The following is a 12,928-nucleotide window of genomic DNA, read 5'->3' as shown; positions in this document are numbered from 1 at the left end:
AGCTCCCCATCAATTCTCATCCCTCTAAATACCTCGCCCACAGGGTCGCCAAGTTCATGTCAACACATCCATACACACTGAGCACAAACCGTACAAAGTCCGATTCCATCATGACATCCACCGATCCGGCGGCGGAGGGTTCCAAGATACCCGTCCTTCTGCTCAAGACGAGATCGAGTCCTGGTGATTCATATGAAGATCTTTTCTCAGAGGCTAGTGCTAATGGAACGGGATTTGCGCCTCAATTCGTTCCTGTGCTATTGCATCAGTTCCATGGTGAGGGTATGAAGGAAGTTGCGGCGTTGCTGCGTGAGCGTCGCATTGGCAATGAGAAACATCATGAGTACGGCGGCTTGATCTTTACGTCGCAACGAGCAGTCGAAGCGTTCGTGAAGCTTGTGGAAGACGGAAAGAACGGTACGTCATGACATTCACTATCATCTCATCATAGCAACGAAGACTAACATGGTGTCCAATGCGACAGAAGATACTGCTGATCCCTCAGACACAACATCATGGCCTCACCTCCAAAACGTCCCCGTCTACAGCGTTGGTCCTGCCACAACCCGCGCCCTTGCCGCCGTACCTCAGGATCCTCCTCTACAAGTTTTCGGCAGCCACACGGGCAACGGCGCCGCTCTGGCCCCTTACATTCTCGCCCACTACTTTGAATGGTACCGCGACCAAGGCCGTCCTACTCTCCCGCCACTGCTCTTCCTAGTCGGAGAGACCCGCCGCGACATCATCCCCAAGACCCTACAGGACGGCGCGTTGCCTGACACAGAGCGCATTCGAGTTACAGAGACGGTTGTTTACGGAACGGGCGTCATGGAGAGCTTCCCTGTTGATCTGCGACGGGTGCTTGGCGAGACGCGCGATGATCCTGTCCGCTGGATTGTGGTGTTCTCACCTACGGGATGCGACAGTATGCTTCGGGTCATGGGAATTCTGGATGCCGAGACAAATAAGGTGTATAAGGGATACCAGCGGGACGGAAAGACTTTTATTGCGACTATTGGACCTACGACAAGGGATCATCTGTTATCATTTGGCTTTGAGCCTGATGTATGCGCAGAGTCACCGACACCAGAGGGCGTATTGAACGGAATCAAGGAGTTTATGGCAAAGAGAAACCAGAGCTGAAGCTCAATGTAAGTAAAATAGTAAACATTGTATCAAGTAAATGTAAAGTATTGCGGCTGCAAAAACCAGTGCTGATGTAAAGAGTCGGGAGTGTCAGCTCCGGGTATCATTCCTTTCTACAGATCCATCCTTGGATATTTTTCTTGTTCCCATCGTATATACCCAAGAGATCCCGTCCCACCTATGTTCGCTTTGTCTTATGTCAAAACATACGGTTCCTTCCCTTCATCATGTATCACTTGGGGAAAGACCAAAAGTTGCTATGCGAATTCCAACCCTAACACCGAGCGCCGTGTAACCAGATAAAGCCAAAACATCGTCATCATACACCCATAACCCAGAGTTCTACGCCGATGACACCAAATTTGGTTCCTTCATCGCTCAGCGGCTCGTTTCCATAGGTCTCGCACCTCGAGCTGTGGCCATTCTCGAGTCCATTGTCTAGCCAGAGCCCATAATGACCACCGCCAGATCCAACGCTTAAAAAGCCCGTTTCGCAGTTAATGCAAAAGTCGTTCAGACCGCTATACGGGAATGCCTTGAACCGCACCGCTTCACTAGGCGTAGGTGACGGTGCGCGGGAGTGCGTCGGCGTGTTAGTTTCTGACGAAGGAGGCGGTGGAGCGAGCGTTGTGTTTCGAGAGTTGAGATTCGTCGTATCGGCCGACGGAGGCGGTGGGAGAGGTGTGATAGTCGACGCTCGCCAGAGGAAGCACTCGCCGTTTCCGAAATACGTGTGCGCGGGGTGAGGATATTCGGAAAGGTATGCGCCAAAGACCTGATCATGTTTGTTAGCAAGAAAACGTCATATCGTCTCACTTTATACGCACCCCTCCTTCAAGATCCTTGACAACAAGGACAAAACCCGCCCGCCTGCCCTCAAACTGGCGACACCGCTGGTACAGTGTCGCCAAACTCGCGCCGTCCTGCTCGAGGCTATAGATAAGATGCCAGTCGTCGACGATGCGCAAGCGCTCAGGAACCATGGTGCGAATCTCCTCCGCCACCGCCGGGCTCAGCAACTTGGCTGACGAAGGCGTCCCGGGACGATAACCATGAAGAATAAGAGGATCAAGCGGCGGAGGACGCATAGGACTGGCAATACGTCGCACGGGAGAAAAGACGCCGTTTATGCCATCTTTTGTGTTGTGGCCGTTGCCGTTATGATAGTTGAAGTCATCGTCATAGGCGGTGTCGGCTTGGCTAGGGAATGAACCCTCGCTGGAGAAGCGGCGGATGAGACCAGTCCACATGTTGGAGATGTACGACGCAGAGGCGCGATTTGAGTTGACGGGCGTACCAGCGCCGGAGGATTCGGGAGTTTCGGGGGAGTCGTTGCGGTCTGAAAAGCTCATAACGATAAGAAGAATATCTGGGTATCTGTAGTGTGTACTCTGGCCCACGACAGTAACAACGAAGAACTAGGAAGTGGGAGACGTATGCATAGATACAAGAAACAGGGTCTCTGGATCGGCAAGTAAGAATATAAAGTTGTTTGGATTTTCAAGGGAGAAGAAACAAACGGTTTTTTATAAGTTAGTGTTTAGATCTGAGACATGCAAAGAAGATGGAAGGTGGAATGAATAAAGTGCGACGTGAGTGGCTCTGACGCAGCTTCACTTGGTTGGAGATTAGGGGAAGCTAGTGGAGCTTGATAATGGATGGCGGGGTCAGCCTAGACGTTAAAATGATGATCAAAAGTGCCTGATCTTGACAATTGATGCCTCTATTAAGATTTGACATTTTTCAGGCAGCAATTATAAACCATTCAGTACAAAAAACAGCTTACAACTGATTGCGTGGCGATTCATAAGCCGTTTAATTTGTCCAGATTCTTCCAACGGCTTTGGCCACTTGTACGTCCACGTTGGCAACCTCCACCAACTTCATGATCGTCATCAACATCAGAGCCTCAATCATCAAGCGCTAGCTTATTCTGGCCAGTGGCCTCTAATCACTCGAGCCTTAGTTCGGTCTAGACCTTTGCTTTTGTGGTTACCGTTGAGGTCTTTGACTGTCACGTTACGAAGATGAATGGCCAATGACAATGGCAAAGCATCAATTGAGCCAAGAAAACATATGATAGAAGCATCAGGAGATATGCATGCAGTGTTTGCTACACTTAGAGTAACTAACCTGCATATGCATACAGCACTATTCACTTCAGTGAGAAACTAATGTACACAAACACGTATTATCATGAATTTTTCTCTTGGGATATAACAGCTAAAAAAAGAAATGGTTGCAATGTGCAATTCATCAAATCATCTTCACCACCCGTCTGGATCTCAGCCTCCATTTCAATCATATCTTTGATCCTGTTTCCTTATATTCGACCCCCACAAGCAAGATCATCCCCAAAAGACCGATGCCAGATACATGATATGCAGAATAAGCTAAACCGATGATTCTGTCTGTGCTTGCTTGCATGGATTTGTGTTGTGGTCTATCTGTCTTCTCCAAACTCGCTGCTCGTCTTTCTAAAGGCTTCCTGGATCGCAGATCACAGATGTCGAGCGAATCGTCGCGGGTATTCCACATTTACCTCATGATCTCCTGGTAGATCAACTGCTTCAGCTGCTCCTTGCTCAAGTTATCCTTGTGCTTGTCAAAGTCGAAGAACTCCTCGGGAATTGGGGGCGCTGTGGGCTCGTCCTCGGGGTCGTGGTAAGGCTCAAGGTAGGGGTGCTTCAGAGCTTCCTCCACAGTAATGCGCTTAACAGGGTTGAAAGCGAGAAGCTTCTCGAGCAAGTCGAGCGCCAGATCCGACGTCTTGGGGAATAGAGTTCGGAATGGGACCTTCTTCTTAAAGGGCAGCGATCGGATGTATTCTCGAGCACGGCGCGACTTGATACCGTAGTAATCCTCCATGGTGGGTGTGCCCAGCACGTCCAGAATGAGGGTCAACTGGTGGTGGTCTAGTAGTCCAGTTAGCAATGGGCCCGGGGTTGTCGCAACGCTTAAGTGGTCACTTACAATCCTTTCCGGGGAAAAGAGGCTTGCCGCTGAGCATCTCAGCGAGGATACAACCGACTGACCACACATCGATAGCCTTGGTGTACTCCTTGAACGTCAACATGATCTCGGGCGCACGGTACCATCGAGTAGCGACGTATTCGGTCATGAAACCAGAGTTGTCCTCCTGAGAGGCAGCAGATCGCGCAAGACCGAAATCGCACACCTTAAGATCGCAGTTGGCGTTGAGGAGGAGGTTGGAAGGCTTCAAGTCTCGGTGCAGAACGTTGGCTGAGTGCATGGCCTTGAGGGCTCGGAGGGTCTGGTAGATGAAGTACTGGCAATGGTCGTCAGAAAGGTCCTGGGTGCGGATGACACGGTGCATATCCGTCTCCATCAGCTCCTGCGTTGTTCATTAGCTCGCTATTCTAATTGTGGTAGAATGCTGATGTTTCGCACCTGGATCAGATAGACTTCGTTAAATGACTCGTAACTCCTGGGCTTCTGGATATCAAGAATGGAAATAATGTTCTCGTGGTTGAAGTATCGCAGAAGCTTCATCTCTCGCAGAGTTCTTAGACAGAACATGGAGTGATCGAAAGGGGTGATCTTCTTGATGGCGACCTTTTGGCCGGAGGGCTTGTGAATGGCGGAACTGGAGAAGTGTCAGCATTTGAATCATTGAACAATCAACACGAGAAGCAGAAACATACCAGACGACACCGTAGGCGCCTTCACCGACCACATCTTGAATATCGTACTGCTCGCTCACGTTGAAGGAGATCTTGCGGGACCCCGCAGCGTTAGGGGGGTTCGATCGAGACATGATTGCTGTAGATGTGAGGGGAACGAGACCGAGGTCGACGGGATGTTGCAGAAAGTAAGGAGAAAACGGGCGACCGAAAGAGGTTATGATAGAAGGCGCGAGAGGATTGCGCAGTCGATCGGTCGGTCGGTCGAGAGGTTGTTGAAATAGAACAGAGCAGAGTCAAAGAGGAACCAGCCAAGACTTAGACTCCTTTGTTCGCACGCACCCGACGCTGATTAAGGATGGATGGTTGGATGGATTTGAGGGGAGGGGTCAAGTTTAGTATCCGTAGCGTAGTCCAGGCCCAGGTATCCGTACTTGTACTTGCAGTGCTGTAAGCTCCACTCGATAGGTACAAAATAATCGTGGGAGGGTTGGGATCCTTTTTATAGGTGAGGAGAATGAGATGAGAAGTTGACGGTGACAGTGACAGTGACAAGCAGGTATTAAGATATAAGAGGGTCAATGATATTCGCTTGGATCAAGCGAAGTAGAAAATAGATGATAGATAATAGACTTGATAATATGAGAGTAAAAAAAATAGGATAGATCCAGGTCGCTCGGGCCGTGCTGGTCGCTGATTCAAATACCTTTAGGTAGTCTACTAGCTAAGGTAAAGCTGGGGCCGTACCTAGACGTAGAAGAGGCTAGCGCAAGGTGGTAGAGGCCCAGGTTTCAGTCGGTTCGGCGTCGCGAACGGTGAGTATAGGCAAGAATAGGTAAGGATAAGAGACACCACAACCAAAAGCACGGTCTTTGTTGCTAACAGACTGAGTAAACGGCTTCAACTTCCGGGAGCCCAAAGCTTGGTCTGGGCTTTTGTCAGGTCAGGTCAGACAGTATCTTCTGCTGAAGAAATACCTAGACAAGGAGAAGGGTACTTCTAAAACAAGACAGGTTGGATATGAAACATGGCAAAATGGGTCAAAAGATGAGACGGAACAAGACAAAGAAATAGACAACTAATAAAGAAAATACAACAGATCAATGAGTCTTTTTTTCTGCATCATCTGATCTATTTTCTATCAATTGGGCTGATGACTACCTAACACTAGATGTGATGAATATATCTGGGCGGCTAGGAACCAACAGCCACTTGCCAACAGCCGACAGGATGTGTCACAGTGACCGTTGAAGATTCGATAAGGGCTGCCTGAGAGCCAACTAGTTGTCTTACTTAGTTGGGCTTATCCTGAACCTCTCCTCTCAGGGACCTCAACTCAACGCCAAGGGAAGAAAGGAATCCGAATCTATGGCGAAACAATACCTGCCCTTTACAGCGAATATCCCTAGGTTCATGGTCCCTCCTTGCTAGTCTAGACCCAGAGACTACTACTACTGTAATGATCTTCAGGATAGAGGGGCATCAAAGAAAGACAGCGAGACCACGTCAACTAACAGTCAAATTGAGTCCAGGGCTGTCAACGAAATTAAATAGCATAAACTACAATCCAAGCCAAGCCTATAAGACAGCTCACATATTGATAAACAAACTTAACATAATCCGACTTATATGAACTAAACAGCCAGGGGATCAAAGTGAAAGGAACGTGGTGGGGAGGAACTGTTTGAGTTTCTTAGGGGCGGACGGGACGGACAGCTTCCATCCTTTCTGCAGCAGTCCAGTGTGGGTGGGTTTATGGATAAGGTACCCATCAGTACACATTCGCACCACCAAGTACCCCATTTCTTAACTGAGCATCTCTCATGATTCTCAAACAAACAAAAGATGCTGCAGCAAGCATGACAGATACCCTCTCTTCTGAGACGAAACGCCAAAGGAACTTCTCCAATGACAAGACCGAAACATGGGGACTTTTCAAGACGTACCCTTGTTCAGACAAAAAGTCCTCTGACATCTTGCTAATGCGTTTCACCAATATTCAATGCCACTGGGGTTGTGTTCGGTTCAGCACCTGTCAATTCATGGACTGACTCACTTGAACTGTACAGTAGATTTAGCTATGACCTTGCCGACTGAACACAAGACACATGCATTTCCTTCCAAAAAGTCCTCGGATATCAGATACCAAAGCTCTTAAAATAAACCTCCCAGCGCCTAATCTGCTCTATCATTGGCTGCTTCACCTCCCTGGGCGCGTGTTTCACACCCACCGCAGCCCGTCGCGTTTCATCATTGGATCGTGAGGTCCTTGTATCTCGACGTACTTGCACTCCTAGTGCCTGTATCAGATTTGAACTCAATTCATGGCGGGGAGAGTAGAGAGTAGAGAGAGGGAGGGGAACCAACCCCTTGGTCATGGATTCACCCAGGGAATCGGTTTATCGTTTGGTTTCCGGATTGATGCATTTCTAAAAATACAACTAATTCATGCATCGCATTCCTGTCTCTGTCAATTGGTTACCTTGATCGGTCCTTACTGTACTGTTCAATGCCGTGATCATATAGTCCAAGTCCATATCATGACTAGACAAGCCTCATCATCATCCCATCACGCTTATCTGCATGCTTCTTCATTTTGCTCGCAAAACATTTCATTCTTTCTACTCGATACCATTCGGCCTCCCATCTCTGTTGCCAAAAACAGCCGGCTGCATCTCCAGGACCCCCGACTCCAGTCATTGATTGAATCCCTCCTCATCAAAATATTACAAGGACTGATCCGACCTATTTCTCCTTCTACTGACGCCTGACTCTAAACAAGCTGCTTTACTGAACGACCTATGAAATGCCAATGTTAGTATTTGAATCTTCTGGTGGACCAACACTCTGCTGGAATCAACTCACCTTTTCTCTCAACATTCCCAGCCATTGGGCTGCGCTCACACCCTGATCCGCCCGGTCCTCCACAAGTAGGGTCTGCGCCCAGAGCTTCAGACTGGGTTCTCCGTCTTCTCGAACGATATAGAGGTGGGGCAATGTAATGCTGCCCACACCTAGTGACTTGTGGTCCCGGCTCTTTTGAACCACGGCCCGCACGCGTTCATTGAAGTCTCCCTCCAGCTCCGGTACACGGCCCTTGCCAACCTGGACCTGGCTTCGGTCCTCCACTCCAAACACATCTTGCACCAGCTGTGGCACCGCATCTCGGCCGATCCACAAGAATTGGGTTTGACCGTCGTCGATAAGGTACAGTCCGTAGGGCACGAGCTTCTCTGAGGATAGGTTGAGTGCAGGGGGGAGCGCGATGTGGCCTGTCTCTGGTTCGGGAACTCCCGCATTATCTGGCATATCGTGTAGTGAGTACAGTCGGGGATAGATGTATCGCATAAGAAGGGGCACCGGAAGTGTGGACAAGAGGCAGAGCGCTGCCGATCTAATGTCGGAGGGAATCTGGGATGACTTGCGGAGACCGACGTTCTTGATCAAACCAAGGAACAAGAGGGGAAGGCCACGCAGGTTGGCGGGGAACTGAAGACCACCACCCATGCTGCCTCCAGCAAGCTCCTTCTTGAATGTCTGTAGCAGCTCAGTAACCTTGCTTTGCAGAGCATCTCGGGCTGCGTCAAGGCCGCTCGACAACGATCGCTCCACAGCCTTGTGGCTGAAGTATGTGGTGATGGCACACTGATCGGCTGAGGCGTACATGTCGGACAGGTTGGTTGTCGTGGGGAGAGCCAGGGTCATGACACGGATGCGACGCTCGCCATTGCATGTTGTGTGTAGTACGGCCGCCTGGAGGCAGATGACGTTCTTAGTGAGATTCTCATCAATAGCCACCTCGACAACGTAGCACTGGTCGCGGGGGAAGGCAGGGAAAGCGCAGAGGTCAGAGCTTCGGTTAAAGAAGTTGCCATAGAACGTGTTCATTCTCAGACCGCTGGTGGCACGGACTCGAAGAACAGCCTCAAGTCCGATTTCAGACGATAGATAGTCGCTGAATTCAGAAGCAAACTTGAGGGCATCTTCGGGTCGCGAAGCGTGCCATCCTGGGTAGAACCAGGTCTGTCCACCAGTGTATCGAGGAAGGTTGCTAAGCGAAGCAACATCCTGGTACTGTGATGAGAAGAGGAACATATCAATAGACACCTGACTCTTCGAACACTCCACGGCAAAGCTCTTGTAAAAGCTGTTGGCGGTCTGCAGAAGAGCGCCCTCTTTTGATGTGCCAAGGAGCTTCTTGTCCTCGCGCATCTCAAGCTTACCAACGCCCAGGTTGGGCAGAGAAGCAGTCAGAACGACGATCTTGCCTCCAAGGGTAGAGATAAGCTTGTGTGCCGCACGCAGGGCTGATCCCATGCAGGAACCATTGCTCTGGTTGTTCTGGAACATGTCGGGAAGCTTCTGCAAGAACTTCTCGACGCTTTGTCGGCTCTCAGTAAGGGGAACCAGGAGATCGTTAGGGATGGGCAGGAAAGGCTCATCAAGGTCGCTGACAACAAGCATGTTGGTCTCGCCGTTCTCATCAGTATCCTTGGGAACCGAGAAGTAGTGCAGGCTGGAGTCCACGGCCAAGAAACCCAGGCGCGTACGGCGATCGGCATTTGGTATCCTGTCAAGACTGTCCAGGATAGTGCGGGCCGCGGTGGCCACAAGTCCGGTTGAAACAGCAGCGTAGCTGACGTCGAAGCAGAACAGGTAGATAAGAGGTTGAGGAGGGCGAACCATGTACTCTTGGGGAGCAACAAACTCAACAACGGCGTGGTTCAACTCGGGTCGCTGCCATCGGTCGACACTCTGCTGAGCAGCGGCATCCCAGTCGAAAGCCTGGGGAACGTCGTTGGTAAGGTTACACATGTTACACCTCCATCGATGGCCCTGGTCCAAAAAGGTGACATAAGGGTTGATGTATGTTCTGCAGCGTCTGCATCGGGAAATGACCTGGTCCTGCACAACAGGTACGGGGTCCTCATCATCGTGAAGAGAACCGTAGGGCTGGATAACAAGTGCAAGAGGAAGCTTGGACTTCTTCAGTAGGGAATTGGTGGTAGGGACAGCGTTAACGGTCGATCGGAAATATCGCGGGGAGCAGTTGGCATCGGGTGACGGAGTTACGCTCGTCTAGAGGCGCATGTTAGCCATTGACATAATTCTTACACTATTCGGTTCGGCCGACTTACGTTGGGAGGGAGAACGATCGGGGGCGGAGGAAGGTCAAGCTCCGAGACACTGAAGGGCTGGCTGAGTAGATCGGTAGGGTAGAGCTGATTCAGGACAGCAGGGCGAGGAGGCTGAGCACCCTGAGGTTGTTGAGGCTGTCCACCCATACTCATGTTGCCCATGCCTTGAGTGATACCGCCAACGCCTGGCGCGGGCTGCTGAGCACCGGGAGTTGGGTATCCTTGATCGGGAGCTTGATAACCATACTGAGGAGCCTGGGGAGCAGCGGGTTGCTGTGCGCCGTAACCCTGCTGGGGATACTGGTAGCCTTGAGGGGCAGCAGCTTGAGGCTCGGCCTGATAACCTCCATAGCCTGGTTGAGCGGGAGGGGCACCGAACTGCTGAGCAGGTGCTCCGGGTTGACCACCAGCGACAGCGTTGGCGCCGGTACCGACTTCGAAGGCTTGAGCCGCATACCCTCGCTTCTTCTTCTTGTGGCCTTGATCGAGGGGTTGTTGGGCGGCGGTAGGGTCCTCGTAACCTTGCTGAGGCTGTTGATCTTGAGCGGCTTGTTGATCATATGGCTGGGTTGGGTAGCCACCGAAGCCATCACCAGGAGGGGGCATCGACATGGTTGAACGTCGAAGGGAGCAGTGTCGCACCCAAAGATATGTAGAGGGATTCGATCAATCGGGTCGAGGAAGGGTTCGGAAGATGCTGCAAAGGCAGATGTATAGGAAGTTTTAAAGTCGAAAGTCGACTCCAAGTCCAAATGTCCCAGTCAAAGAGATTTGTTGAGGTCGGACTGGGATGGAGGATGAATTGGATTGAATGGGATATGGATGGTGGTTGATTGATGAGCTCAGAGCTGCCAGGTTGGGTCCAGTCGTGTACTGCAGTCTGGCCTCTTCGCATTGGTCACCGCCACAACGATAGCAGCCAAGAAACCTACCAAAAGGAGGGGCTACTTTTTGTGCGGTTGCCTGAGCCACGCTATCAGATGCCAGACTTGAAGAGGACAACAACGTCAATTTCAAAGACCCGACGGAAAGAAGAATCTTTTAGAAAGAAGAGAAGAGTACACTTGTCAAAGTTACTTAGCTCCCTCCTTGCTGCCTCCATCATCATTTAAGCAAGCTTGGAGCTTGTAGCTCATGTGGCGTTAGAGCTTCAAGCTTCATCACCAGCCACACATGACGGATGAGCATTCACTGCATCACTGACAGTAATCACTACTTTCATTCGCACGATGCCATATATCTATTATCTGTCACTATTTTCTTACCCGCATACCGTCAAACTAACTATTCCCTCTTACGTCTCAAAGTTGACCTTCAATCTGACTTACTATCCAGTTGCTATACAACGACAGATGCCACCTTACTTCGAGTAGCAGATAATGCACAACCAGACAAGTAACTTTCGATTGACCCAAGAATATTCTTTTCGAACTTGACCGAGACTGCCTAAATGCAGATTTTGTTCGGATCGATCACATGCCGTGCTTCTTGTTATGATCTATCCAGTCATGTAGTACGAGTTGCCCAAGCAACTCTGTCTCAGAAACCAAGACGTACGAAGAATAATATTGCAGTCAACACGTCCGTGAAAGAGACTCTATAAATACATCAAGATGGTCGTTTTGGATAAAATAAGTTACAATCGCAACATCTCCTCTACAGGATTTGTGTATTGACTGCTCGTGTATCCCGTATAAGCCATCGCTCAAGATGGACAAGAAAGTTGTCTCAAATATGATAAAGCATGATAGCATGAAGTCAATAGGAAGGAAACCAATCAATGAAGCCCTATCAGGATTTCGTTTAAGTTTATGGGCTTTGTTGACTTGCTTACCCTCTATATCAACACTTATCTGGTGAAGTATATACAATGAGGCCATCGACCCACGAAGCTTCATAGTCAATCATTATTCGTTCTACTTTCCTCTTCTCAGTATATCACATTAGGTTAACTCAGTCGTGTGCAACACTGCTTCACAGTTCCCTTTATGATAAGAGCTACATTTGATGTAAGTGTTCCACCGAATGAAGGAAAACCAGAGACAAACTTAAATTAAAGTAGAAGCATAAGTGGATATATGATTGAGAAAGTATGGACTGCTTTCTCATATACGTAAGTGCTTTTGTGTAAGATCTATGTCACAACAAAAGCCGTTTCTTCACTTGACACCACGTGATAGTGCGTGGTTGTTGAAACTTACTATAGTGTACTATTCCTATCCAAAATGATAGTACAGAATGACCATACGAGCTTGTGAAGGCCTTATTGGTACTTGAGCCTTCATCTTTACACAAGCATATAGTTCGTCTCTTAGCCTGCATGGGATGTATTTGGGAAGGGTATCAAGAGTCTACGTGAAAACTGCGCATTATGAGAAGAAGATTCAAGAATTTGAGGTTCTAAGTCATAACTATTGAGACTGGGTGTTATAGGAATATTTTGTAGTTGATGGTTACCCGGGTTGTCGGGGGGGTGTGGTCTCTCATCACTCAAAATGCTGTCTACAGATACTGCAGCTCATATTCTTCCATTTTATGGGCAGCCGAACTATTCGAAGGTAAGAAATAGCACACCTATCCACTCGAACATGTATTTATACTTATTTACAGAATATCTTGTATTGCGCCATCATCGCTTAAAGGCTTGATCAGCGCCCCTGTTGGCACATCATCAGATCTCCAATCGCCTACAAAGTAGTTGACAAAATTCGAAAAGCCTTTTTGACAACTACATTATGGCTTGTCCGATTCCGCCTTACCTAATTATATACCCCTGGATCATCTGCAAGCCTCTACTCACTCGAGCGTTCGAGAACAGCACCTGTCAGACGCCACAGAAAGCTTGACTCCAAGCAAAGCGAACACGGCAAGGTCTGACAGAACAGGTTCGGACTAGGCGAAAGACATGTTTCCCAATTCAAACATTTGTAACCTGTAACTACAGTGAGTGCTGTACAGTACAAGAGGTAAGGTTTCATCTCATCTTTCTTCAGCTCCTCC

The 12,928-nt window shown here is 49.2% G+C and overlaps 4 protein-coding genes across 4 annotated transcripts; 1 reads left to right on the top strand and 3 right to left on the bottom strand.

The window, feature by feature from the left end:
- Positions 1-110: 110 nt before the first annotated feature.
- On the top strand, positions 111-1,143 carry B0J16DRAFT_380354 (tetrapyrrole biosynthesis, uroporphyrinogen III synthase; the record flags this gene model as incomplete). The annotated part of the gene is made up of 2 exons (XM_046131067.1): positions 111-417; positions 485-1,143. 2 exons carry the CDS (start codon positions 111-113, stop codon positions 1,141-1,143), a joined length of 966 nt encoding a protein of 321 aa, XP_045986374.1.
- Positions 1,141-2,878, bottom strand: B0J16DRAFT_333144 (oxidation resistance protein 1). The gene is made up of 2 exons (XM_046126786.1): positions 1,974-2,878; positions 1,141-1,921 (listed from the first exon to the last, which is right to left on the bottom strand). Exons 1-2 carry the CDS (start codon positions 2,496-2,498, stop codon positions 1,466-1,468), a joined length of 981 nt encoding a protein of 326 aa, XP_045986373.1. The 5' UTR covers positions 2,499-2,878; the 3' UTR covers positions 1,141-1,465.
- Positions 2,879-3,245: 367 nt separating this feature from the next.
- On the bottom strand, positions 3,246-4,924 carry B0J16DRAFT_394478 (mitogen activated protein kinase; the record flags this gene model as incomplete). Its single annotated transcript, XM_046132130.1, has 4 exons — positions 3,246-4,061; positions 4,120-4,501; positions 4,558-4,753; positions 4,812-4,924. The coding sequence occupies 4 exons, from the start codon at positions 4,922-4,924 to the stop codon at positions 3,685-3,687; spliced, it is 1,068 nt and encodes a 355-aa protein (XP_045986372.1). The 3' UTR covers positions 3,246-3,684.
- Positions 4,925-7,229: 2,305 nt separating this feature from the next.
- Positions 7,230-10,963, bottom strand: B0J16DRAFT_368704 (uncharacterized protein). Its single transcript, XM_046130237.1, has 3 exons — positions 9,929-10,963; positions 7,656-9,869; positions 7,230-7,589 (listed from the first exon to the last, which is right to left on the bottom strand). The coding sequence occupies exons 1-3, from the start codon at positions 10,538-10,540 to the stop codon at positions 7,578-7,580; spliced, it is 2,838 nt and encodes a 945-aa protein (XP_045986371.1). The 5' UTR covers positions 10,541-10,963; the 3' UTR covers positions 7,230-7,577.
- Between the last annotated feature and the right edge of the window lie 1,965 nt (positions 10,964-12,928).

Source organism: Fusarium flagelliforme (genome assembly GCF_020744385.1).
Source record: "Fusarium flagelliforme strain FIESC 12 MPI-CAGE-AA-0113 chromosome Unknown B0J16scaffold_2, whole genome shotgun sequence".
NCBI lineage: Eukaryota > Fungi > Ascomycota > Sordariomycetes > Hypocreales > Nectriaceae > Fusarium > Fusarium flagelliforme.
The sequence above is the reverse complement of the archived record's forward strand: the minus strand, read 5'-3'. Positions and strand labels throughout refer to the sequence as shown.

Coding starts and splice junctions, on each gene's coding strand:
- B0J16DRAFT_368704 (XM_046130237.1), bottom strand. CDS start 10,540: ATGTCGATGCCCCCTCCTGGTGATGGCTTCGGTGGCTACCCAACCCAG. Junction 9,870..9,928: donor CGATCGTTCTCCCTCCCAAC/GTAAGTCGGCCG, acceptor ATGCGCCTCTAG/ACGAGCGTAACTCCGTCACC.
- B0J16DRAFT_333144 (XM_046126786.1), bottom strand. CDS start 2,498: ATGAGCTTTTCAGACCGCAACGACTCCCCCGAAACTCCCGAATCCTCC. Junction 1,922..1,973: donor TCAAGGATCTTGAAGGAGGG/GTGCGTATAAAG, acceptor AAACATGATCAG/GTCTTTGGCGCATACCTTTC.